The sequence below is a fragment of the Camelus bactrianus genome, chromosome 7 (assembly GCF_048773025.1).
Source record: "Camelus bactrianus isolate YW-2024 breed Bactrian camel chromosome 7, ASM4877302v1, whole genome shotgun sequence".
Lineage (NCBI taxonomy): Eukaryota > Metazoa > Chordata > Mammalia > Artiodactyla > Camelidae > Camelus > Camelus bactrianus.
Genome location: NC_133545.1, coordinates 11448469 through 11476047, shown reverse-complemented (window position 1 = coordinate 11476047; position 27579 = coordinate 11448469). Strand labels below are relative to the sequence as shown.

At 41.1% G+C, this 27579-nt stretch overlaps 1 protein-coding gene and 1 long non-coding RNA gene across 3 annotated transcripts; one reads left to right on the top strand and one right to left on the bottom strand.

Annotated features, from left to right (window-relative positions):
• Window positions 1–1274: 1274 nt before the first annotated feature.
• Window positions 1275–23163, top strand: WEE2 (WEE2 oocyte meiosis inhibiting kinase). The gene is made up of 11 exons (XM_010947447.3): window positions 1275–2673; window positions 7326–7522; window positions 9297–9348; window positions 11185–11357; window positions 12524–12645; window positions 16754–16900; window positions 17540–17647; window positions 17776–17861; window positions 18611–18781; window positions 20440–20582; window positions 22069–23163. Exons 1-11 carry the CDS (start codon window positions 2335–2337, stop codon window positions 22223–22225), a joined length of 1695 nt encoding a protein of 564 aa, XP_010945749.2. The 5' UTR covers window positions 1275–2334; the 3' UTR covers window positions 22226–23163.
• LOC123614664 (uncharacterized) lies at window positions 2732–27571 on the bottom strand. Of its 2 annotated transcripts, none has more exons than XR_012508050.1 (4): window positions 27375–27571; window positions 20432–20574; window positions 4275–4344; window positions 2732–4055 (listed from the first exon to the last, which is right to left on the bottom strand). It is a non-coding gene; the product is annotated as an uncharacterized LOC123614664 (long non-coding RNA). The 2 variants fall into 2 exon arrangements; XR_012508051.1 differs by having other exon boundaries at window positions 20432–20514; window positions 27375–27570.
• Window positions 27572–27579: the final 8 nt, after the last annotated feature.

Here is a 27579-nt window from a genome sequence, read left to right as displayed (position 1 = left end):
AAGATTCAAACCTTAAAACAAGTCAAATACTGAATATTTTAAACAAAATGGAGATATATTAATTTTATTTTCCCAAGTCCATTTAAAAACAATTTATGGAACCAAAATGTGCTCTGCATTAAAGGGAAAATCCGTCCCCTTTTCTTCTTACTGCTACAGATTACTTGAGTTCCCCTTTGACATCTCATCTCAACTATGACGGAAGCTTTCTGCCTGGGATGGACGCCCGTGGTGTTAACTAACACACACTGAAGCAAAGATGAAATCTTTTATATTTCTGTGCACCTCCAGGGATCCCCCTGGGCCATTAGAATCAGCAACTGTTCAATTCTCAGTATTTTATTTTCCATATCGGGAGTATTCTTTTTGTACTTGTTACTATGCCTTTCTTGTTCTGAAATCTTAGCCACAATCGTCCACAGAGACAATACGTGGAAGGTGAGCAGTGCAAGTTTCTGACAGAATTACTGCTGACAGTGTGAGATCTAAGCCATCACGATGGCATAGCTGCTGCCCAGGCAAACAGCACAGTCAGAAATAAAGGTAACTGAGAATCCCAGCAAGGCAGAGAGGAGAGGCAGGGCTCGATGGTAAAAACCAGCCTACTCTACCTGGGCAGCAGCCAACAGCCCTGTGCCCTGCCTGCAGCAGGCCCTGGATACATTCAGTGTTTCGGGTTAGTTCCACCCTGCTTGAGGGCAGAGCCGGCCTCCAGCTGGCCTGGAGAGGCGGGAATGACTAGCCACGGCCTGAGAGGGAAAAAACTGATCAACACCAAGGCTGTAGTGAAGGGATTCTATCACACAGCCTGCTGATTTGTAAATAAGAGACTCACTCCAGAATCTCAGTTAACAGGAATTCCTTTACTGGCCTCCTTTCCCTGTTGATAACTGTTTCCCTTGGCCCCCGTGGGATGCGGAACCTCAGAGAGGTGAGCGGTGAGCTACTGCGTGCCAGGAGCAGTGCTTCACTGTTGAGTGATTTGGAAAGTCTACGTGGAGAGAGGGAATGGGGAAGGCCAAAGGAAGGACTGGGCGGTGTACGTGCCTACGAAAAGCTGGAGCGCGAGGAGGTGTTTCGCTGCAAACATACGTTCACATCCCCCCAGTTAGTTTGCGCTTGGATTAACCTCATGAGTTCAGGTTGGAAATGGGAAAGGAGTGACAGAGGAGGAAGGAGCTGAAGGATGGGTGAGGAGAGAGAAAATGGAAGACAGGGGACAGGCAATGGACAACCAGACTAGCAAGAGAGGGAAACTCAGTTCGCTTGTCAGGAGCAAACTCACCCTCAGTGCCTCTCTGGCTTTAGGGCCACGTTTGTTCTGTAAATAGTTCGTCACATCCGGTTGCCTCCAGAGTCGCCCCTGAGGGCACGAGGGGCTTGGGTACATCATTTTCCTTTTCCATGGATCGCCTCTCATGTGGTTTCTCCTACAAAGTGGTATTGATGGCTTTTTTTTTTTTTTAGAGTAGTTTTTAAAACTTCCCACAGGGAACTGAGAAACTGGATAATGTATGTGAAATAGATCTAAACAGTAAGAGAAACGTATTTTACAAAATAAGGCATTTGGGGCCAAAGTAATTGCCATTTTCAAGTGATACATATCACTTCTGTGTGTTGCTGATCTTTCTACCTTTCTTCTTTTCAGAGTAAAACTGTATCCCATTCCCGAAAAGCTTTAACTGCTAATACCTGGGGGTGGGCGGAGGGTGCCTGAAATAGGAAAAGTGTGCCTGGCGAAGGTCTCAGGTGTGTCTCTTTTAGGGCGATGCACTCCAGCCGAGACGTGTCCGGTGCTCTTGAAGGATCATTACGATATGCAGGTGATGCTGAATTCCAAAGACTGCTGCTAGCCACTGGCTGTGGGGGTGGGAAGTGGAGGCGAGGAGAGGGCGAGGTTTCTGAGTGGTAGGTGTAAAAGGGTGAAAAAAATTTCTCTCCAATAATGAGCCTGTTCCCAGCGTGGCTAATGTGTATTTTTAAAGCCACACTAAATTAACGAATCCAGCTGTCTCACTAGTAGTTTGTAGCACGTGGGTTCAGGGAGACTGCGGGACATCCAGAAGAGTTCTATACATAAATTGGATTTAATGGCCCAAGAGTTACTGGAGCTTTCTTTAATCGGAATGGAAATAAGGGAAAGCTGGGATCTTCCGGACATGCGCTACTTAAGTGAGAAAACCAGGGTGTGTCTCCACCTAGCTGCTAGCTGGCAGGAGAAAAGCCAGGCTGACGTTGCCTGCTTACCTGCTCTTCTCCTCCTGACGTCGGCTGCTCTCTCCTGTTCCCTTCCGACAGGCCTTCTTGCCTATGTTGTAAAACTCTCTGGCTGAGATGGGGGATAACAGTGATAACCAAGAACCAAAGCAGAAATTAAACTTTTCCTGTTGTGAAGAAGAGCAAGAGAACCAAGGGCAGAAGGAAGCACAGGAGAGCGAGGGGGCCCAGAGCCAAACCCCAGAGAGGCCTCAAGTTCAGGATTCAGACACAAAGGTGACACCTCCCCGGACCCCCAGTAGTCACGTATGTGACCTCAACACACCTCGGGAAAAACACGAGAGTCCAGATCAGGGGTTGAGGACTCCGGTGTCACACTCCCGCACACGTCCTGAGACACCAGCACCGCCAGACAAGAGCAAGCCGCCACCCTGCGAGAGTCCCTTCACTCCCAAAGTAAGTACCTTGTCGGGGAGGAAGGAGCAGGTCTCAGAGGCCTGTGTTCCTCCAGTTCAGTGACGGAGAACGAGGACGCAGGCCTTTTGTGTGGAGGAGAGATTTGTTTCATGGGCTGAACATAGCTTCAATGATCTGCTTGTTGGTGAAAATGAAGATGAGTTTAAGGTTACTAGAAATCAGAATTAAAGGTCTTGCCAACTGTCTCCTCAAAACCATTGGTGTGGGCCCCAGATACATTTTGGGTGGGGTAAAATCTCCCAGTTAAAGAATACTTGTACTGGAAGAAACAGTGAGACCTACAGCCCAACCTGTGTACTCTACCTAGGAGAAAACCAAGGTCTTGGGAGAGAAACTGGCATGTCCCTTGGCCAATGGCGGAGAAAGGACTAGAAACATGATCTTTTAGGCTTAGTTTCTTGTTCTTTCCATTATGCCAACTGGCTCTATTTTTATGTTATTATTTACTAGTATTTCCGAATATAAGACTGTTCACATTCACTGTTTGAACATATTTCTATCTCTTTGCTGCTGCTCTTTCCAGGAGGAAGTCCTCTCCTGTCCCTGGTCTAGTGAGGCACAATCTCTTTCCTTACATGTGAGCGAAGAGGTAACTTGTTGACTCTACTGTATAAGCCAAGGATGGCCAACAGGCAAAGGGCCCAAGTAAGCATATTCCTGTGGTCTTGCTGTGATTGGTTTCCTACTATGTCATTCATGCTATGAAAGTCAAGGTTGGGGCAGGGTTACCTCTGGTAGACCAGTGCCGTGATGTGTGAATCTCAGGACTGGAATCAGCTCTGCTTTCTGCTGGCTCAGCTTGAGGTACTTCAGATCATCAAAGTAACATCTGTGCTTCTGACTGCAGCCCAGGCGCTGCCAGCAGGTCTCTTTTGGACCTGCTGAGTATGGGCACCACATCTACAGGAAACACTAAGCTTCTTGTCTGAATTACAGACAAACTACTTTTTAATATGTTCATGTGGCCATCTGTGTGTTCTTCAATGGTCCTAGTAAGCAATCAATGATTCATTTATTTTTTGAGAGCACAAAGCAGTCTCTGGGAGAGGAGATGTGCCTATGGACACTATGTGATAGGTGCTTCAAGATGGCCAGAGTTCTCAGGGTGGACTGCTTCTCAGTGGGGTGATCAGGAAAGAAATGATGGTGAAGGAAGCATCTGAAGGGCAATGAAAGTTGGTATAGTTTTAATATATGGAAATAAGGGGGCACATGGGCTCAGAGAATGTGGTTCTGAGCAAGAGTACATAGGCAAGAAAACATGGCGTGGCATGTATATTTCATCCACCCATTTCAAACCTGACAGCTTGATATGCTAGCAGAAGTTCTGCTGACAAATCATTCTCTCCCGCAGAGAGCACCTACAAAATGAATAAAGATAAACAACAATAAAGTTCCGATCAGCTATGCTAGAGGAGTGGTAGAGCATGATGAGAAATAATTGGGAAATGAGTCTTAAGATATCTGAGAAAACTTTCTAAAGAAAGTAATGTTTGAGAGTCAGTCTTATAGGATGAGTTGGAGTTTGCCAGGCAAAGAAGAAAGGAATGAGAACTCAAGGTCAAGGGAAAAGCACCTACCAAGTTATGGAGGGGAAGGATCATGCCACACTTGGAAAACTGCATGTTATTCGGAGTGGCGGGCGTCTGTCTGTAAGAGAGTGCAGGTAGTGAGGCCAAAGTAGGGAGGCAAGAGCTCGATTGAGCTTTTGTCCTAAAGTGGGGACAGAATCATTAAATCATTTTGATCAGAGTCATTTTTGAAAAATCACGACCTTCATGTGAAGGATGGAATGGAGTGGGAGAGACCATGGAGGCAGGGCAGTAGTCCTCACAGATCTGCTGAGAAGAGAGAAGGGCCTAAACGAATGGTGGACAGTGACAAGGTGAGAGATGTTTAGGAGTTGGTAACTAACTTGATGGACGGGTTCAGGGAAGAGGCGGGATCTAGCATGCTATGAGGCTTCTTGCTTGTCTGAGTAGATGGTACCTTGAGTCAAGGTAGGTGACATTAGAGGTGGTACAGGTTTGGAGAAAGAGATGTGGTGTAGATCATTGGAGAAATGGTCCTTCAGTGAGGAAAACAACCAAAGTTGGAGATCTGTATTTGGATACAACCAGCATTTACGAAGTTGTTGAAGTACATGTATAAGCTCCTGTAGCCTGAGTGCCAGAGTGAGAAGAGAAGTGGTCCAAGGTAGGAATCCTGGAAATGCCAAGATTTGAGGGAGAGAAAGAGAATAGAACTTGGGAGAGTAACTGGAAATAAAACTGGGAAGGTACACACTTTATGAATAATGTAGTTTGGATCAGGGTCAGAGGAGAGAGACCAGGGCCATGATAATTGATGATGATATGCTAGAGACAAGCATGCAGAGGAAAGGAGGACTAGCTTAGCTCAGCCTCACCCAAAGGATAGGACCAGAAATGATGTGAAATGGCTCTAAGTCATCATAGGGATCTCCCAGCAGGATTATCTAGAGATAGAAGAGCTTCCTTAGAGGGCAGTAAGGCACCCATGGCTAAGTCACTGAAAGCTAGTTGCTGACCACTTGGTAGGAATGTTGTAGCAGGGGATTCAAGCATCAGGGGACTAATTGTACCAACTGGGCCAGTCTTTCCCAGTCCCTATGATGTTGTAAGAGGTTGCCACCTTCTCCTCTCATCATCTTCGGAAGTCAAGGAGCTATTCCCCAAATTTTGTATCTTTCTGTTAATCATCTATGATAGAGCAGTGACTTAGAGAATTAGCCACCCTCTCTGGAACACGTTTATATTCTCAATCTGGTCATCTTTCCAGCAACTGTCAATCTGCTTTACTTCCAGGTAGAACTTTCTTTCATAAATCTTGTTGCAAACTATGTTCTTATAGATTTCAAAAGGATTGCTTATAATTCTATCATTCTGGCAATAAAATCCGTATCAATATAATATCTGTCGTTATATTGTAAGTGGAGCTCACAAAATCGATCAGTCTTCTTATTTATAGACTGGTAATTCTGATACTGTTTGTCCTGATAGGAATACTTTTCCTTCCTCTTACCTGAAAATTTACTAGGCCGTCTTTGTTGTCCTTGAACTATGGCAGTTGGAACCAGGTGGGGCTGCCCCACTGTTTCATATGTGACAGATGCATTTCACTTTCCATATGATAATCAGCATCACAAAAAAATGCTTCAGAAAATACTTTACTATAATTCTAAATTCATTTCCTGAATCACATTGACAACTGAGAAATATTATGCAGTATAGTTTTACTTCTTTTGAGTTCAACCCTTAATGATATACTTACATTGAGTTTAAGGTACTCAACCCTTATAATAAGCTTATGGGAAAATTGTGTGTCACGGATGATTTTGTCCGATGACGGCCCCAGGGTCATTTACCCTTTGAACTCTGAGACATATGTAAAACCCTTGTCAAAATTCTCGACTGTGTCAGTGACATATTTTTCTTCACTTAAGAAAATGTTAGGTTACTATGTGTACTGTATAGCTTCATTTCTGTTTCTATCATTTAGTGAGTATAGTAAGTTCTTTGTAGCTTCACATTCTTTAATTACATTTTTATGTAGTGAATCATGTTGTAATCGAGCTTCTGCACTCAAACATCATGGGCAGAGATGATCAAAACAGCAGAATTCTTTTAGAAAGAGCCTCACAGGACAATGACTATACAATGAGGTTACATCACGGCTTCTGTGTCTATGACTTTTGAAAATCTATAACACAGCTGTTCCTCTGGCCTCCGACACTTAGGTCATAATAGCATTCTGCTGTCTCATCGGAATTCTTTGTCTTTGATTTCTCCCCTCTGTCATTTGATTTAGTTCTGGTTAGGTTTCAGGCCTATGTTCTCTTACTGTACCCCATGTGGAGTGGTAAGTCCTGCACATTTTCCTATGTATTGGTATGTAAGTTTCAGCTACTGCAAAGCTTTGCATCTTAAGGGCTTAGAGTACTACTTTTAAGTCTCTTTACCCCACTTCGTGGAGCTCTTCCCAGCTGGTGCTACATTTTGAGTGGAATCGGAAACTTCCTCCATGTTTAGATAGTCTATGAAATCTTTCCCTTACAAAGTGTTTATTTCTGAAACGTCAATGAACTGCTAACTAATGGACTGTGTATTCCTTAAGAGCTGAATTCACTTCTGCCATCTTCAGCATCTAGCCCAGCACCTGCCACTTAGTAGGCACCAAGCAAATACTTGGGTAAATAACTGAGGAGAAATTAAAGTAGACATTCTGAAAACAAAAGGACCAGATCTTTTTCATTTTTCTAAGCTTAAATGTTGTCTTTAAGAAGTTTAGAGGTAGGACTAGAATTGGTGGTTTCATAGCTGGCTAGGTACTAGAATTGACCAGGGGAAGGAGGTGGAGCTTAACAAAAGTACAGATTCCTGAATCAGCTTGATCCCAGAATTAAAATATCTAGAGGTAGACTAAAAATCTGTATTTTTCCTAGGAGGACCACTTACGACGCAACTAGTTTGCACTGAACCTGATAACCTCTAAGGGCCCTTTCAGCAATAGCATTCTTTGGCTCAAATATTAACTAGCTAACTAATACAGAACCTTTTTTTTTTTTTTAAAGCTAACTCCATCCTGATTTGCCTTTTGTCATCCTCATTCAGGGCCAGGTGAGCCAGCCGGTGATTTCTTCAACAGGGAAGCTCCCCTCCCGAAGCTCTAAGCATTTGAGGCTCACACCTGGTCCCTTCACTGATGAGATGACCTCACTGGCTCTGGTCAACATTAATCCCTTCACCCCGGAGTCCTATAGAAAACAATTCCTTAAATCCAATGGCAAGAGGAAAGCCCGAGGCGATGTGTAAGTGTACTGTGGCTATGGTTTTTGAGAACTGGTCTTACAATGGTCAAGTGGAAGGGAGAGAGTTGATCAGGAACAAGAACTCTCTTTGAAGGAAACTGACATCATGTTTATATATTCTCTCCTTCTTGAACGGCAGTGTTGACTTTAACCTGCTCTGTCACAGAGATCCCAACATCTTTTCACTTTGAAGTATATGTGAAATGCCTTCTCTGTGAAAGAACAGGGCAGAGTAAGCAGCAGATCTGACTTTAATTAGAAAGTTGAACGGGCTATGGAATTGCATTCAAGGGGGCCCCTCTGGTTAATACAAGGCTAGCAATTGGGGAAGGTGTAGTTCATACTTCAGAGAGTATATTGCTTTTTTTGGGGGGGGGGGGCATATATTGTTATTTTGAGTCTAGTTGTATGACTGGTGATGAGCACAACAGAGTAAGGATTTGAACTTCTCTGCAGGTGATGGAAGGTTGGCTGAAGAGAAAAAGAGTATTGCTTTCGGAGGTGCTAAAAAATGTACAACCAAACGCACTCGTCCACAGAGGCCACTAAATGGTGGAAATTGCCTAAATAAGGGGTGTGCCGATTACTCAGACATTTCTGTACTGTATCTTCAATACGGCTTTTTTTTTTTTTAATAGAAGTGCCTCTAAAATGGGCCAGTCATTTATGCTCATATGCATTTAGTAAATACATGCTCAGCTAACAATCTAAATGCCTGTGGAACACTTAATGTGGTTAAGTTGTTTCTTTTGGAATCAATGACTATGTATTGATCAGCCTTGTGGCTAGAGTGGGTTTTCTCAATATTATTTCCTGGATCTTATGTAAACAGGACTTCAGCACAAGGACACTGGTCTACTTTTGTTACTGAGTATTCCATTGGTTTTAGCTTTTTAGGACTCTTTGAATACCATCAGAATTAATGGCTTCACTTCTCACTGAAGCTAGCAGGGAAAGACTGCTGATACAAATTCCTGGCCATGAAAGCGATGACACTTTTGTAAAACCACTTACTGATTCTGAGAGGGTATTTTTCCCTTCTTATTTACTATGTTTTTGTTTTATAAAGTATTTCATAAAGTATTAGAATATAGTATTAAATTTAAGCCACAAGTATCTTGCATCAATTTATTTGCATGAGTGTAGCAGCCTCCATTTGCCATTTCTTTCTCCAGAAGAAAAGTCTGGCTGGCTGATCTAGAAACTGAAATCTTCCCTTAAAGATCCAGAATGCAACCTCTCATGCCAAAGAGGATGCCTGTCAGAGACTTCAGCTTGTTGAGATGTAATTAAAAACACCTCCTCCAGGATTAGAGCACACTCTGCTGTACATACAGTCTGCCTGTAAACCTAAGCCGGGCCAGGCTCTGGGGGACGCGGGTTTCAGGGTGGCGGTGAGAGCCCTGATGTTTTCACATATGTTCTGTGTGCTCTCTTGCCTCCATGTTTCAGCATATGTTGTTCTATTTGCCTGAAACCTGTTCTTTTCCCTTAGCTGGTTCCTACCCATTCTTGGAATCTTGGCTTACATATACTCTCTTTTGGGAAAGGCTTTTTTACTCTTGAAATAATTAATTGGATGCTGGCTATGGTATCCCTTGGACCTTGCTTTTATTCTGTCCTGAGTTCTTATACTGAACATTTCTGCTGATCCCTGTCCCCAAATATAAATTGAAGAGGGGAAGGAATTATTTACTTGTACAGCCCCCAAACCTGGCTAGTTCAGGCTCGATAAGTGCTAATCATACATTGATATCACTTTTCTTTTTTCAAGTGAGGAAGCTGGTCCAGAAGAAGGCAAGGTAGAACAAGGGCTGCCTGCCAAGGTAAGCACAGTTCTTTGGCCCAGTTGTCATTACATAGTCATTTCATCCTGGTCCCTCCCTCCCTCCCTTCTCCCTCCCATTCCCTCCCCCACAACCTCCTGCACGCTTGTAGTAAACATGCTTGCAGATGAATTCACCTGGACTCTCATCAGGGTCTACATTCTTAGATAGTTGGCACTTTACAGACAGTGTCTAATATGTGTATTGCTGAATCATCTCCTTGGAGTATTCTTAAATTAAAAGCTACTGCTTCTATCTTTGATCTGGGGGAAAATTCTGTACTCCTGGGGAACTTCTCAGTGAAGGGAAAATCAAGATATTTAAGGTCCAAAAATTAAAAAAAAAAAAAAACCCGAAGTGAGAAATCTGGCATAAAGCCAGTGGTTAATATGTAAAATTTTAGCTGTTAAATGTGCCAGTGTCTATTGATTTTTATAATGGTCACAATCTTTGACCTAGGATCCCTCATTTGATCATCTGAACTAAGAAAATAAAGCTGTAAACAGTACCACCAGAGATGTGTGTTGCAGTCTTAACTGTACTAGTAAAAAAAAAAAGGGGGGTGGGTGGGGAGTAGTCAATATCCAATAATAGAAGAACAGCCAAGTAAACTATAAAGTCAGTGGGATATTAAGTTGCCATAAAGATGTTTGGACATAGGCATGTTTTCATGACATTACAGTACTCGGTGCACACCGGGGAGGGGTGGGGGGGGAGGGGGAGTGATGTGGATGGTGAGCTGGCTCACGTGGTGTCTGAGACGAGGATGCCCCACCCGAAACTTCAGGCCTCTGATCAGAAGTGTGGATTCCTCATGGGAAATAATTAGGTTTGTCTGATCCTACAGCATTATTTTTTCAAAAATAATCTCACTGTTAGAGGAGATGGAGACAGGGCTGTTAGCTGTAGCAAATCCAGATGTGAAAGAAACAGAGCTTGAGACTGGAGAAGAGCAAGGAAAATTACAGATCTTGTTGATGAAGACTGATTGGAATTGGCTGTTGAAAATGAAGAGCTAGCAAGAGTCAAGACTTTTTAAACCCTTAGATGAAAAAAATTCTTGCTAATGGGGACATTAGGAACAGAAGATTTCAGAGACAAATCAGGTTGGCTTGAGATTCATATAAATCTACGGTGATTTTTGTTATTACAGCTACCATTTACTGATAATGTATGTATTTGTAATATATATAATTCTCATGTAATATTTGAAAGGACCCTGAGGCATAGTTGCTATGATCCTCATCTTACAAATGAAAAAACTGATAAAGGAGGTCAGTGATTTGCTGGAGTTATTTACTAGCAGAGCAACGACTGATGTTGCTAGTTGGCCAGTAGGGGGAGTGGGAGCATACATTCTGATATAAGAATTTGACAGTTTTGCTCTCTGGACTAGCTTCTGGGGGAAGCAAGCTGAACATAGTATGTTTATTCAACTTGATACAAAAACAGTAGCAGCCAGACTGTGAGACAAGTAGATGAGAGTCAAAGCGAGATGTTCTTCTTTTTTTAAACATCCGCCACCAGGAGCTCACCCACCCCTTTAGCAGAGGACAGTAGTGCTGGCTGTGAATAGATATGTTGTTTCTAGGAACACATAGGAAAGAAGAGTACAGATTTGTATGGAAGGTTATAGAAAGCACAGAAAAGGTAGTCAGAAACTCGGGGTGGGGGGGGGTCTTGCTACCATGAATATTGAGACAGACAGAATCCAGTGGATTTGCCTCAAAAGTCTTTATGAAAACTTAGAGAAATTTAGGAATATAATATGCCTTAATTTTATTGCTCAACATATGTTAGGAAGAATTTGTTTAACTTTTCATTCAAATATTTCAGAGATGTGTTCTTCGAGAAACCAACATGGCTTCCCGCTATGAAAAAGAATTCTTGGAGGTAGAAAAAATTGGGGTTGGGGAATTTGGCACAGTCTACAAGTGCATAAAGAGGCTGGATGGATGTGTTTATGCAATAAAACGCTCCACAAAACCTTTTGCAGGACTATCAGATGAGTGAGTATCTTTGAAATGTATTAGAAGTACAACTCGGGTCTGTCAAAATATTTTGAAAAATAGCACTGATGCCACTAAAAACACACCGCTTGCTACTTTTTATAAAATCACCTCCCCCAGTGTATGTTGGCTCACACTCATAACCTTTCTGAATTGTCCAAATCAGAGATAAGCTATTTCCTGAAGTATACCATGAGCATTTGGAATCATGTTGTGGGTTTGTTTGTTTGCAGTTCTTGTGGCTTTAACTATTGGTCTTACTGCTTTTTTAAATGAATAGATTTATGGGATGATCTTCTGGTGCCTGTTTAGTTCATCAGAAATATTGCCAAGTAGGAAGTTAACTCATTGGTAATCTCTACTTTGTATTAACAGTGAATTCAATTGCCAAGTTTCAAAGAATACAAGCAAGGAAAAATGAACAAATTTAAATTTCATTCCTAGAACTAATTGTTCAAAAGTCCTTCCTTTTCACAAGGAAAACAAATATTTTCAGATTTGGCCAATGCTTTTTATGAATTCTGGGGATGTAACACTACAATGCTGAATCTGAAATTCGACTTCGGAATGCTTCATTTTTACACTGAAATTGATCAAGTACTATATTTTGCCTTTTTGGTGTTGGGTTTCCTGTTCTATAATGACTGTCTCTTCCCAAGACCGTTCCTGTGAGTACATCCTATTGACCAAGTTTAGTACTGGCTAACGACTGTGTAGCCTTCACAGGGAAGGTAGGGGGCCCATCAGGATATACACAATCGAGTCTACGGTAGTTCTTTTGTCAAGCCCACGAAGATTTTTTAGATCGTAATCAGTGAAAATAAGAACCAAAGCTGCTGAGGTAGTTTTCACACACTCCTCTTTCCATATGCCATGTTCAATCCAAAAACCATGGACTGTGGTCCACGATGACCAAGGTTCTGGTCTTAGGTCTACTATCACCAGCTTGACTTTGGGCCAGTCACTGAACTTTCTAAACCCTTCATCCTTGCCACCTCATCATACTGAGGACTTACAAAAGTTAAATGAGAGAAGATAGTAAGCAAGCGATGAGCACGCAATAAACGTTCTGCTATTGTTATTAATGCCTCACATCTTGTCTCTGAGAAAGCACTTGCATGTATGTTACCCTGCCTCATCTTCCTCAATGCTTTCCTGTCTCTTAGGAATTTGGCTTTGCACGAAGTGTATGCGCACGCGGTGCTTGGGCATCACCCCCACGTGGTACGTTACTACTCTGCATGGGCAGAAGATGACCACATGATCATTCAGAATGAATACTGCAATGGTAAGTGTGTGGGCTAATATCTACAGAGAGGGAGATGAACTTTTTAAGTCTTCAGGAAAAAAAAAAATCTTTGCCTCTGTCTTGTAGTTTATGCCAGGTGTAGCAGAGTCATACCTAAAAGTCTGTACTCTTTGTTTTGCTTGGAAGCAGAGAGACAGAGAAAGTGAACTGAGTTGAAAAGGAATTTTAGGTTTATGGTATTACATATTTTCTTCAAAGGTCATGTGTAGCTGATACAGAGAAGCTCTCATTTCCTTCACACTTTGATTAATACTTAGATAACTTTTCCCCTAGTGGTTTGAATGGTAAAGATCCTTTTACCATTGACCAGGTATTCTAAAAGATGTAAGCCATAGTCCCTACCATTTTGGGGGAGGTGGTGGTAAACTTATATAGCCAACTTTTGATTAATTTCAAGTGGATTCTTGCATTTGAGGATTGTTCATGCTTCTTGCTGCTTCTTACCTTTGAGTTTTGACTGTTCTCACCAGAGTAAGGGCATGAGGTGTGGTGCCGAGACTGAAACTTAGTGACCTCAGATATATTCTCCTAGGTTCTTCACAACTGTACATAACTAGCAAAACCTTTTTCTGGGCTACTTGAATCATAAAGAGTGTTCCTTTGGATTAACATATTTCTAATACATGATTAATGTTTCTAATCTATGATTAAGTGGTGACATAACAATCGTTATATATTGTTATTCTTAGAAATATTTTTCATCAAAATGTTCAGTGGTAAAGTAGAAAAGTGCTACCTAATTGAATAGAGACTTACCATCATTTTAGGATGCTTCCATATTTGTCCATGATGATATTGGATAATGGCATTCCCTTTGCCCCGCACCCCCAACAAAGACGCCCACCCTGAGTTTCTGCAATAGTATAGCCAGTCTTTGGGTCTGTTTAGTAGCCACCAGAGAGCCTTGAGTATGTACGTCCAGTCTGGCTTTGAGAACAGCGATCAGTGATAAAGCTTTCTCATTGTATGTATTATTAATTTTACGAGTAGGTAAGGTAGTAACATTATGAAATGCTAGAAACACAGAAAACATAGAAACACATCCTACAAAGTAACGATGTGGCATCTCCCTTATTGTTTCCTTGTAGGCTGATTTTCTGATAGCCTTACCTGTGAACCTTGTGAGTTTTTTTCTTTAATAAGCTTACCCCAAATCCTTTTTCCTAATAGTTTCTTTGGGATAAAAAAATGGACCCTTTCCTTCTACTTGGTGACTGAGACGTTGAGACTTTATCTTCTCTTCTTAATTTCCTTTTATCATAATCTGAGACTCCCTTTTCTTTTTTTTTTCCTTCCCTCTCTCTATAAAGAAGATTGGTTTTATTTCCATGACATTCAGCTACTAACAAGGATTATATCAAATTAAAAAATTAATAAAGCAAAACATTAATTTTTACCTGTGGGCTATGTAAATTTTAATTGGGGCAATGTAAAAGTTTCAAATTTTCATAAGGAATGAGACAAAGTGATCTATTACAAATCATCTAATTCTTTCGAACATTTGAATACCTTCTATAGGCTCGACACTGTATTAAGCTCTAGGGTGAGAATACTGCAGAGTGGGCTTTATTCCATTGGCTCTGTTACAATGAACACACAAGGGACAATCTGATGCAAAGCCAGATGATCCAACTACGGATTAAAAAGCATTCAGAGAGGATGCATGTGCGCAAGAGGCAGCACAGTGGTGGGAAGGGCCTGCGCTTCAAAGTCAGGCACCTGGGTTCCAGCCCAGCTCTGTCACATACTGGTTGTAGGATCACTGGGATGTCACCTAATCTCACTGAGTAAAGAGACAGTAATATTTACTTAAGGGAGTGGTTGGAGAATTAGGAACAATCTGTGCCAAATGCTAGCACAGTGTCAATTCTCATTACATAGTAAGAACTCGGCACTACTTGTTATTAGCGCAGCCCAGGGAAATCTCATAAAGCAGGTAAGACTTGAATGAGAACTTACGGAAGAATTACTAGAGTTTAGGGAAGAAGAGGGGGCACTCTAGTTGTTTTGTCTAGGTGGGGGGACAGCATGCAGGGTAAAAGCATGGTATTGGGGATGGGTCTGGCCTAGCAGGTGGTAAGCAGACTAACAGAACTGAGATGATTCAGAGGAAATAGGGTCAGCGAGGTAAAGTGTGGGAAGACGAGAGTGGGCCTTGAAAGCCAGGCAGAGGATTCTGGACTAGATGTGATAGATGATGGGGAATCATTGTCTGTTCATCACGGTGGTCCACTAATTTCACTTGATATTTTGCCAATTAAAATGTAAGTGATTTATCAAAATGTAATTCACGTACATTCAACCTTTCAAATGTGAACTGATCACGGAAAATAAAGCACGCCCTCATACTTTGTAGTTACGGATAATCCACGTTGAGACTTTGCCTGGTGGCTCTAAGAATAATAAGCCCGATGTATCTGGAAGATAACAGAGCAGCCAGTGCCTCATTCCTTCTACTCCCTGCCCCCTGCGTCCCCTCCCTCCGCTCTTTCTCACCTCTTCATCCTTATGCCCTGTTTCTCCACACCTACCCTTACCCCTCAGCCCCCAGCCTCTCACAGCAGTCAGGCTGGAACATGTACAGTTATAGTTTTAACTCTGACTGTAAGTCAGATGACTTAGGTAACTTAGATGATAACTCTTAGAGACTGGCAGTCATCTGATTTCCCTTCCTGTCCCTCCTGAGCCCTCAGCCCATCAAGAGTTCCCTCCTCCTCTACCACCCTAGCCAAGGTTCCCCACAAGTCACCTCTGGGTCGGACTCAGAAATCTGAAGGTTTTCCAGTAGTAGGTTGAGTCTGCCACAACTGGGATTCTAACTGATTCAGGATTGGGTGATTAATTTTTCCCTAAAGGCAGGATTTCCTTGTGACATCTTTGTCACTGAGGTTTTATGGAGCACATTCCCCTAGAATGTGGTTCTCACATTTGTTTAAATGATGGGACATCCAGAAGCTGGTATCCTCTGGAACACCATGATGCTGGTTATATTTTTCCACAAAATAAGTGCAACTTCACTAGCAGAAAAATAGGCTTCCGTTGTTGGTAGCAACATAAAATCAAGATTGTGAGAAGACAAATACATGAACAAAAGATCCTGTTGAATTGTTGGTGTTGTTTTTGTATTTTATTGTCAGAAGACCTCTACTATTTATTTGTTCTAGTATCTGTCGGTCCTCATGAGGAGACAGGAAAACATAGATATATTTTTCTTAAGTTTTTTTTCCTCCTGCTAAGTGGGGTAAGTATCTTTTCTTTTATCTAAAGGAAGGAATCCAGCAGTGTATCTCACCAAGATGGTCTGAGGAGAGCTGCCCAGGAGCAGGCTTTCCTCCTAAAGCACCATGCTGGCAATGACAGGAGCCGTCTGCAGGTGGTACCCTGGGTGATGGAAACCCAGGACTCTATAGTTTGACAGAATAGGCTGCTAGTAAATGCTAATTAATGAAATAACAGGTTCAAAAGCATTCCAATACCTTAGGACAGTGGCATCTAAGATCAGGCAGTCAGATGAGCCCAGGCCTTATCTTTTTATTGATAATAATGAGAAGTATTTGTTGTATAAACACTGTGGCTCAAATAGGGTTTAGGTACATACTGAGGTTTTTCATATTTTCCTTGGGTCAGCAATCATTATGTGTTCTTATTTCATGATATATATTTTAATGGATTGAACTTGGAATCAATTACATTAAAATTACTAATGGCCTATAATTACTAGCTTGACACTGACACAGAATTGTTCATCAACACCATAGTAGCTATATGACTAGGCCTGACTGGCCTTCTGGTTGATAACTAGGTAGAACTTGAAAAATGTTAGTTGGGGCACACTCAAGGTGATAGGACCACATATAGACCTAGGAAATGATGTTTTCTCTTCCTCCTTAAAGGCCCTGTAATTCTGCTTTCCAACATGTCTCTGGTATAGACGGGGCAGATGTTATGATCTGCACTGACACTGAAGTGGCCTTGTTGGACTGAGGTCATTCATGAGGAATTCACTGTATATTTACTATGCTTTCATCTACAAGATTCATAGCTCTTCTCTCATTCTAGGGGGCTACTCCCTATTGTTGTTTCCCAGGTGGGAGCTTACAGGCTGCGATATCTGAGAACGCAAAGTCTGGTAATCATTTTCAAGAGCCAAAACTCAAGGACATCCTTCTGCAGATCTCCCTTGGGCTTAAGTACATCCACAGCTCCGGCATGGTGCACCTGGACATCAAACCAAGTCAGTACAGCTCTCCTCTGCTCCTCTGGCCGTATTTAGTTCTTCCCCCACCATTGTCAGAATCTGTGCCTGTGTATCTGTCAACTGTCAAAGATGCTGTTTGCTGGTAGAATCCCTTTCATCAATTCCTCTCTGCATCAATTTCAAACAGCTTTAACCATTCCCCCTCCCTGAGCCTAGGGGACAGAGAGAGAAAAAACTTCCAGATGGTGAAGCCAAAGTATGAAAACAAGTACTTAATTTACTGCAGAGACAACGTGACAGCATACTGGCTACATCCTGACTGTTTACAACTAGTGCTGTATTCTTTGTAACTCAGCACTGATCGAAGTGAACAGAAATGAATGGTTTTGGCACTCATTAATGTGAAGTACAAGGAAATGTTGTTACTATTTTGTTTTGGCTTATTTTTTGTTTGGGGTATGTTTGAGGGTTAAGTTTGACTTAAATATATATTATCAATCACTGAGCTGTTGAGAAGTGTGAGAGAGTTCATGGGAGAAAAGAAACGTTGGTAGTCTTGTTACAATGCACACAGGAAAGGAGGGTGGCTGAAATAATAATTTACAGAAAAGAGTCTCTGGGGTGAAAAAGCTTAGGAATCATTACTTAGGACAATTCTGTATTTTTTTTTTCCAGGTAACATCTTCATTTGTCACAAGATGCAAAGCGACTCTCCTGTAGTCCCAGAAGAGATTGAAAATGAAGCTGACTGGTTTCTCTCTGCCAATGTGATGTATAAAATTGGTGAGTCTGTCCTGTAACCTGACTGATATACTACTGTGCTCTAAAATTTATGCTGATAACCCCACTCCATGTATTCCAGTTTAAGAAAGACATGCTTTTAAAGACCTCTATTTCTTTTCTTTTTTCAGGTGACTTGGGGCATGTGACATCAATAAGCACACCCAAGGTGGAGGAGGGAGACAGTCGCTTCCTGGCTAATGAGATTTTGCAGGAGGTACAAATTAGGGAAACAGAGAGTATTTTATAATCCATTAAACACCTTTGACTCTGAAATGAAAGTTGACAGTGCAGCAAATTAGATGTATATATTTATAAATTTAAATTTATACTATCCCTTTTCCTATTCAGAATGGAAATCAAAGATAGGAGAGAAATTTATCCAAAAAAGCATGAGAAAAGCTGGCTTAATCAATATTTGTATTGTTTTTTGTAAAGGTCCTTTACTGTTTCCAGTATTTCTTGGAATTCCTAAATTTATGGATTTCCTAGTCAGAAGGAAGCCTTTGTTGGTCCAACCCATCTTTATCATACTACTATCCTTTTGACAGAACCACCAGCTCTGGTCACTGAAATGACCTTTAGTTATCACTCACCTTCTAAGATGGTGAAGTCTGGCCAAGGAAGGATGTAACTTTCTATAGGGTGATAGTCAGGGAAAAAAGAAGCCTTTCCTTTGTGTGATCAGCCAATCTATGCATCAGGCCTCTTTAAGCCTGACAGAGCAGAATGGTGCTAAGATTCTGCCTCAGGTATCTTAGGGCACAGCAGCGCGAATCGGGTGGGTTTATGCTCTGACCCCCATCTTCTCTAGAAATAGACCCCTCACCACAGCAGACAGGACTGTGCTCATTGTGTCTGTTTAAACTCATACGCATTCAAACGAACCTCTCTTACCAGTTGTATTTTAGTCTAGCCTCACTTCATTTGGCCAACTAACTGGCCTTCCTGTCTTCTGTTTTGAAGAATTATCAGCACCTTCCCAAAGCAGACATATTTGCCCTGGGACTGACCATTGCAGTGGCTGCGGGAGCAGAGTCGTTACCCACCAATGGCGCCGAGTGGCATCACATCCGTGAGGGTAACCTTCCCGACATGCCTCAGGAGCTCTCCGAAGAATTTCACAATCTACTCAAGGTGGTATCTCTTATGAGATGAAGAGAAGATGGAAATAATTATTTCTTTAAGTGTAATGGCAAGAGGTGGAGAAAAGGAAATGGGGAGATTGGTAGTGCCACTGACAGAAGGGAAAAAGACTCATAAGCAGGGAGCCCAGAAAAACAGGACAGATTAAAGCTTCTCTAGGAAACTTGAGGATATCATGAAATCCTGTTGGTAGAGTTTAAAAATCCTGTTACTTTAATTTTTTCCTTTATCCTTTCTAACAACCCTGTGAAGAAACCAAGACTCAGAGCAGTTCCTTGACTTGTATTTCACTTTTGATAACTGATTAACTCCAAAATTAAACCCGTTCTTTATGTCCTATTTCAGGGTTTTAACTATTATCAATGGTAATGGTGGTAATATTCAAAAAATTGAATTTTGAGTATTATAGGGGAAATATAAGCTACTCTATGGATGGAGAACTGACAATACCATCAGTCATTTGCAGCTACTGGAAGAAAGGCATAATGTTACTTTAGGAATCCCTGTGTTACTTGTACTTTATAACCTAAGATGCGTAGGGACAAGGAAATGAAGGTATTATATTGAAACAAAGAGAGGTACAAAAATACCTACACTATTGAGAAGCCTAGAACTATACTAGAGAAACAAAATGTATATGCAAGACTTACTTCATGGCTTAAGGAACAGGACTGGTTAGAATCCCTAAAACAGCCTTAGAAATTTCTCCTCTCTTGGAGATTAAACTTGAGTTTCACTGCTTACCTGAAAACTTCAAACTTAGTTCCACACTTGTACTTCTTCCTCACTTCTGCTTTCCTGAAGGAAGGCAGACCCTTCGTCACAGTGGTCCTTTGTTCACAGTCTAATCACCTATTTCTGTGTGTAAACTGCTCTTAGATTTAGTTGATATTTACAGACTACCTCAGTGCTGGCCCTGTGCTAGGTAATATGTATATGTTAATTCATTTAATTCTCCCCACAGTCCAGGAGGTAGATGTTGCTATCCTAAATATCAGGAAACTTGAGTTTCAGCAAAGTTAAGTGACTTGGTCAAGGCTACATAGTAAGTAGTGGGGCTGGCTCTGAACATTGGTCCCCAAATGGAAGGGTCAGTGTCTTCGTCATTATTTGATACTGCTAATTGCTGTACATAATTAGGTATTTGTTAAAAACTGCATTCCCGTCATTTTAGGTTGCAGATATCCTCTACCAGAAGATAGATGCTGTAGGAATACTGTCTTGGTGGGATATCCTTAAGTAAAGTGAAAAATGAGGAAGTTATGGTGGAAAGTGAGCTGAACTAGGAGCTGGGTACCTGGGGTGTTGGTTTGGATCCTGTCAATAACTTGGACAAGCCACTTTTTATCTTAGGGCGTCAGTTTCTTCCTGTTTAAAATTAAGGCATTAGACTAGTTAATCATTCAACTAGCTCTAAAATATGATACTGAAAGACAGGTCAAAGGTATGGATGACTGATGCTACCAGACAGGGGTTATATTCCCATCCCAGGTGGAGCTAAGTTTTCATTTATTTCTTCCCTTTGCACAAAGGAGAAGCAGAGTTTCACAAAATCCACCAGCAGAAGTGGGGTTGGAGTTGGCTTGGGTGGGGAGATTTTTCCCAATAGTGAAGCTTCTCTTTTCTCCCTTTTGGGCTTACCTCAACAGAACATGATCCACCCCGATCCGGAGGAGAGACCTTCTGCAGCGGCTCTGGCCAAAAGTCGAGTTCTCTGTCCCTCCCTGGGGAAAACGGAAGAGCTTCAGCAGCAGCTGAACTTGGAAAAGTTCAAGACAGCCTCCCTGGAAAGGTAGATGTTGGGTGTTGGAAATGAGGAAGAATCTATCTGTGTACTGCTCATAGTGAGTGACATGCCTGGTCTGGTGTGTCTTCTCTACGGATTCAAGCGGAATCCAACATTATAACACATACACCCCTGCCCACAAAGAGCTAGCAGCATTGGGCCCTTTGTAACCAGGGGCTGGAGGCTTTATGACTAGACTGCTTGAGAGAGAAAATTCCAGTTAATGCAAGTGCATTCAAGGAAATAAAACTAGTTAAGAAAACTTAGCAGGATTCTGAGTGACAACAGGTATGTAAGTAACTGGTAGATGATCACCCAATATAAGATAACCATGGTTAAGGGGGGAAGAGACCTCTTAGAAATCCATTAAACATTGGGGGCAGGCAGAGTTTGTCTTGGCACAGGTTTAGAGAAAAAGGTCTTTTTCCAAGCCAAAGGAAACAGTCCTATTACTTACTCAAGTAAGCTTGTATTTATGTGTGCATTTATTTACTAATGGATTCCTTCATTTAACGAATGGAAATTAATTAATTAGACAGGGTGGATTTGGTATAAAGGTCAGGCAGTGATGTTTGAGCAGGGTTCTGAAGGCATATTAAAGTAATTATTACTTACACTGTGCACTTTTGAAAATACAAAAGGAGATGAAAAAATAGTCGTTGCCTAAAATAAGCTTAGAAGTCCAGCTTCTTCTTGGATGCACATCCAGCTTAGGGTGATAAGCCTGAAAGGTCCCTCAAGTGATTTCTTGGCAATGAGTTGTGGAGACTTTATGCATTTAGTCAGGTAATTTTGCCTAACAAGAAACTTAATATTTCTTGGCTCTAGTTTTGCTAATAAATAAAATACAAATACTTATATATGTTGAGACAGGAATATAAGTATTCCTTATGGTGTGGTGTGGGCATTCTGTGAATGTCACCAGCCATCACCAGCAGTAAGCACACATTATAGAGACGGGGGAGACACCTCGAAACTGTCTGGACCAGGGGTTGGCAAACTTTTCTATGAAGACCCAGATAGTAAATATTTTACCCTTCATGGATCATATGATCTTTGCTGCAATTACCTAACTCTGCTGCAGTGATGGGAAAGCAGCCATAAACAATATATAAATGACTGGGAATGGCTGAGTTCCAGTAAGACCATATTTACAGAAACAGGTGGCAGGTCAGATCTGATCCATGGGCTTTGCTTTGTGGACCCTGGTAGCTTTCACATAGAGCCTGCTGAGTTGTTCATTTATCATTTTTTTTTTTTAAATTTTAAAGACAATCAGTAGGGTTCAGGAAACTGAACCTGCCCTGTGCTGTGGCACCTGTGTGCCAGCCATTTTTTAAGATAATCAGAGGAGCTAAGATTCTATTCTGTGTATAGATCAGGCTTGTTTCTATAAATAACTGAAAAAGAGAAAAATCTATGTTAGTTTGGATCATAAATACCATCTCTAATCTAGGCCAAGTAACCTATGTTTTCTCTCTCTTGCTGCCAGGGAACTGAAGGAAGCCCAGCAGGCCCAGTCCCCCAAGGAAGGCCACAGTGTCCCTGGGTCCTCTGCGACCCCCACAGTATCGAGAAGCAGCAAGCGCCTGGTGGGAGGAAGGAGCGCCAAGTCTTCAAGCTTCACCTGGGGGCAGTCTTCCCCATAAGAACTCCTTTCACAGCAACTCACCTTTTACCTTACAGTTTCCAGAATTCCAGAAGTACATACTGACCCTGTCAATCTTCCCCTTATAAATGGAGAGACTAACCAACGGGAGTGCCCCAAAATCTCAAAAGCCACTCCTAATTTAGCATTTACAGCCAAGATCCTGCAGCTGTTAAGGCTTCCTAGCGGCAGTGGTCCCAGGTATAATAATTGGCAGCCATTTCTCTTCTCTCTCGTTATACTGCTCACACCACCTGTCAACAGTTGGTTCACTTCTCACATCCGTCGATGCACAATGGGAAAGCACGGGCCTCTGGACTGAAGGGAGACAAGGAAGCAGCCTCCGGAGCGGGCTGTGGACTAAGAGGATGCCTGCCTACCCACCAAGGATCCCAGGGACCCTCCCTGCGAATAGAAAGGAGTTTGATTTTGCTTTGAGTTGAGGTAACAGCTAATAAGAAATGGGCCTGGATTTCAAGAGTGCATCCCAGGTAATACGATTTTATTTCCTCAAAGAATTCTCAGCCACTTTGAGCAAGTAGTTTTCCTACTGTATTCCCTGAGTGGAGACAAACCCTTTCTCTGACATTGTATTTATTAAGTAAATGACTTCAGCATTATGTGGGGTGGGTAGAAATAAGACTCTAAAAAACTTGAGACTTCTGAGCTGCCTATTAACTTTTGGAACAAGAACCCTGGGTAGAGAGTTTGAGGGAAATCTGATGCGGTTTGTTCTCCCTCAGTCTATTTGCCTTGATCCTCTTGTAACTGTTAATTACTGTTTTTTACTTTCCAGGGGTCACCAATTTCTCCTCGATTTTTATCAGAAGTTGGCTTTGCTTCCTGTGACTTTTTAAAAATCATGTTTTATCTAAATCATTTTCTCTGCACATATTTTTTAAAGGATTAGAATGTTTGTAAATAAAGGTTTTTATCTTGTCCAAAGCCAAATATGAGTGGCACTCTTCTTTGTAAATATGTAACTAACAATGAATGAGAAATTTATGTTGGAAACCATTTCATGAGCACAGAGGAGAGGGAATTTTCAGGCTAATAGGTCTTGGCTTTAAGGCCCATCTACACGGCTATGATATAAAATAACACTGGTCACAAAAGCTTTTGAGAACTTCTAGTTGTGTCATATTCATAACGTTAGCCTCTTAATGGCTGGTAGGCTTTTTTGCTCCCTTATTTTCTTCTTTTCCCTTAATTTTTAAAAGAAAATTAAAAGTTAAAAAAATTGAATAAACCATCATATCATTCTTCTGTTTTGGAGCAGCCATTTCTTCCATGCAATTAAGTGGTGTGTAGTGCTCTGTATTGCCTATTGGCATTTAAAAAAACTTGTCTTCATTCAGGTTTCTCTCTCTCCCCTCCAATCACCAGCCATGTGCCTTGCAATACAGAGTAGGGTCAAGCACACTTTGTGATTGATTGATTGATTTTTGCAGGGGCTAATTAGGTATATATTTATATGGAGGTACTGGGGATTGAACCCAGGACCTTGTGCATGCTACATACGCACTCTATCATTGAGATACACCCTCCCCTCTTGTGATTTATAAACAGGTGTATCATTAAGAGTATGCAATGCATAGACCAGAATTCGATGGTTATACTTGTCTTCTCAGGCATTGACACCTATTAGGGTCTATGACCCTTTTTCTACCATGTTCCTTGAAGCCTACACTGGCACCTGAATGGACCTGGTGCCAGACTATTGGTTTCTCTCCATTTCTCTCTGCTGGGCTCCATGGTAGCAGGAAGCCACCAAAAGTGCAGGTAGCTGCATAGACGCTAAGTGTGAGAGGGGCTGAGTCTTCACTGGGCTCGGGATTTAACCCATTCCATTTCAGTTGCAAGTTTATCCCCTTGCCTCGGTAAGAAGCTCCATCCTCCATCATGAAGTTCTGTTTCTGAGCTGAGATCACAAGATAACCAAGGATCTAACTATTAAATATCAAACTATGGAATATGAACATCATTGAGCTGATAACCTTAAGGATGTTAAATTTACATACTTTAGGAAATAAATACGTTGCGTTTTTATAGATGTACCTTAAACATGATCACTGACATTAAGCTGCCAATAGATAATTGTGAGTTAAAGAAGTCATAAAGAAATACTACTGTGCTTTACTAAGCTCTAACATATCTACCAATTTATGGAAGCTATTTACCTAAAGCTGTAGAAAGATGAACGTTGAAAGATAAATGTCAACATTTCGGCCTGAACAATTAGGCTTTTTAAAAAATATATGAACCATAATGTCAATCCTGAATTGCATAAAAATTGTCAGGTTGATTTTTTTTTTAAATTTAACAGAAAATGGAGAGTAACTATGGAGAAACTACAGTAACTATGGAGTATTGCTAATGCTGCTTTTCAATCAATGTAAAATAGATGCTAGTAATCAGTTCAGGTAACAAGTACCGTAATTTTCCAACAGTTATTATCAGGCTTGAGGAAAAACTGATTTAAAAGCAAAGCGAGAACTTGATTGAAATATCTAAAAAATGTCAAAATTGTCCATTTCTTATCTGCATAAAAGCACTGCCAAACCTGTCTCTACCACTTGATGCCTATAACTGAGACTTTTTTAATTTAGAGGGGAAAAAAGGCAAGGACAAAGATAACTTTGTGGCCATGTCTCTTTCTCAGAGAGCTTTGCAAAGGACGAAAGCCCTGAATTATTTCACTATTGCCAAAGGCTATGCTTGCTGATTAAAGCCACGATGCTTTCACCACTTCTCAGCATTGAAAAGGCCCTTTCTGGGTCCATGGATGAACTACAGAAAGTTTATGATAATGTTAAAGTGTGTGTGCAGGTATATATCCACAATGGAGAGGTTTCAGAATTTCTTAATCAAAATGCAAACTGTAGATTCTTGAAAGGGGTATGTTTAATACAAAAATACATTTCAGCTACTCTTCCAGGTCCTTGATTCTTTTTTTTTTTTTTAATTCCCCAATTCAGGCCTATTTGAGTATCTTTCTGGGTTCTATTTCTTTGTCCTGGCCCGTGGCCTGGGCCCTTCAAAGGCCTGTTCTTGTTTTAAAGCTTATTGCTAATTGGATATTCACGGCAAGGTCCCTGTTCTCTAAGAGCTGACAATCAATGGGGAGAGGGAGGCACCTTCATAGACATTTAAAGAAAGTGAAATGTGAGAACAAGGAAGGACGACTTGAATACAGAAATTTGTTAAGTATGGGGAGAGGACAGTGAGAGCAGAGCAACCCTGAAGTGTCTGTCCATGTTGGGAAGGAGGATCTATTTGATAGCAGAAGAAAATGCTTTAACTCTGTTCTTCCATGACATTGTATATTTTAAAATTTTATACATTTTATAATTATTTTTTATTTTTATTTTTTGGGTGGGCGGGTAATTTGGTTTGTTTATTTATTTATTTATTTAATGGAGGCACTGGGGATTGAACCCAGGATACCTTGTGCATGTTAAGCACATGCTCTACCACCAAGCCATACCCTTCCCTCTAAAATTTTATATGTTTTAATATGCTTTTGTCAAAGAAAACTGCACTTGCTATGTTCTACAGACAACAGTCTAAGGAGAATGTGTATTGGTAATTCCTGTCTGAGAGAGAATTCAGATTATCCCAGATTTTCCATCAAGATGTTATTTATAAAGTTATAAGAGTTTGTCCAACGTGTGTCTATATTCAATTTGCATGGTGTTTTCTGCTTTTTTTCTGACAATCTCTCCCACAATCTTTACCCCAAAGTATTTGTGGATGGAAAGAAAGAGGGACAGATCTGTGACATAATGAAAAAAGAACTTTTTAGGACCAAGTGACTGGATGTGGATGAATGGATGTAGGTGACCAGGGATAAGTTTCAAAGATGATTCCAAAGGTCAGATCTGGGAGAACCTTGGTACCACTAAAATAAACAAGGAGCTTAGAAGGGGGACACCTGGCTTTGAAGGAAAGGATGAATTTGGTTTTTCACTTTACTCAACAGCTCAAATGGAAGTAGGATTTTTAAATGGGAAATCATCAGAGGAAATCATGACATAGAAACATGGTGGAGTGTGGGATGATTAATACTTGCACAAAGCCTGAAGGCAGTATAACATGGTATGTTTCCAGGACTGAATACCTTGATGGTGGAAGTAAAATGGACGTAAGTGTCTAGAAATATACCAACCAGAAAGTCATACTTTAAAGAGTGGGTTAAGGTGTGTGTTGGAAACCACATTAAGTAGTTTGTATTTTTTCCTTTTAGGGTAAGAATACGGCATTGAAAGGCTTTAAGTAGGTTCTGGATGAGGAGATTCGCTTGTTAGCATGATTTGGAGGGTACCTTCCTTTTCCAGAAGCTGGACAGTGCCAGGGCCAGGTGATGGGGAAACCCAGGGAGGCACCTTCTGGCCTGTATTCTGCAATCTGTGGGGCTCCATTCCCCTCCTCCAACCAGGGTCAGGATTAGGGTGAATGAGGCAAAATTTAAGAGATGCCAAGAAACCCAGCAATCAAGATTAATGATATGTTTGTTAATACAATATTTTTAAAATATTGAAATTAATTTAAAAAAATCCCCAATGAACAAATTATCAGATTCTAAATAAAGACGAGATCAGTAAGCTGAAGTTAATAAAAATTATTTAAGATTGCCACTTCCTCAGGAAATATTTGGAATATTTAAAAATCTCATCAATCAGTTTACTTCCATTAAAGCCAGAAAGGTAAAATTATAATCCTGTTTTTGGAATAAATAAGAAATTTAAACTTAAAACAATGTGAGTTTTAATACACATAATTTTCAAATATTCAATATTTCTTCTAGTACTTTAATGTTCTGGGAAAATTCTTTTTAAATATATAAAAACATGTATATAGTGGCGCACGTTTTTCCTGGTGCCTCACGATCCAATCTGGCTTAGATACTGTATTTAATAAAAATTTTCATGTTTTATTCACGGTTTTTTTTTTTGCCTTAACACTTACTTTTTTAAATACTGCATTAAAATATTTAATTTCCAATTTTTTGATTACTCTTAAATTCTGCGCTTTCAGCTCTTTCCCTACCCCTTTTTCTATGTATTTGTTTTGTTTTTTAATTTGTGCTTTTGGAGACCTGAACCTTTCTGTTTTTTCCCAGAGGCAGAGCTATCCCGTGTTTCGCCTACCTCGTCGCGTCCAGGGCCGGGCTGGGAACCTCTTCAAAAAGTAACTTCATTTCATAAGAAACTTAAATCAGATCCATTCACCACTTGGCGGCGTCGACCCACTCGCTCCCTCCGGAAGGAAGCTCCCGGAACTACCGCGTTAAGGGGATATGTTTCCCGCGGTGCCGGCCGGCGCGTTTCTACGACGCACGCCGCGGACTTTCCG

Excerpts from the sequence above, each read along its gene's own strand:
- WEE2 (XM_010947447.3), top strand. The coding sequence starts at position 2,335 with ATGGGGGATAACAGTGATAACCAAGAACCAAAGCAGAAATTAAACTTT. Across the intron at positions 12,646-16,753 it reads TCAGAATGAATACTGCAATG|GTGGGAGCTTACAGGCTGCG; the intron begins GTAAGTGTGTGG and ends GTTGTTTCCCAG. Across the intron at positions 16,901-17,539 it reads GCACCTGGACATCAAACCAA|GTAACATCTTCATTTGTCAC; the intron begins GTCAGTACAGCT and ends TTTTTTTTCCAG.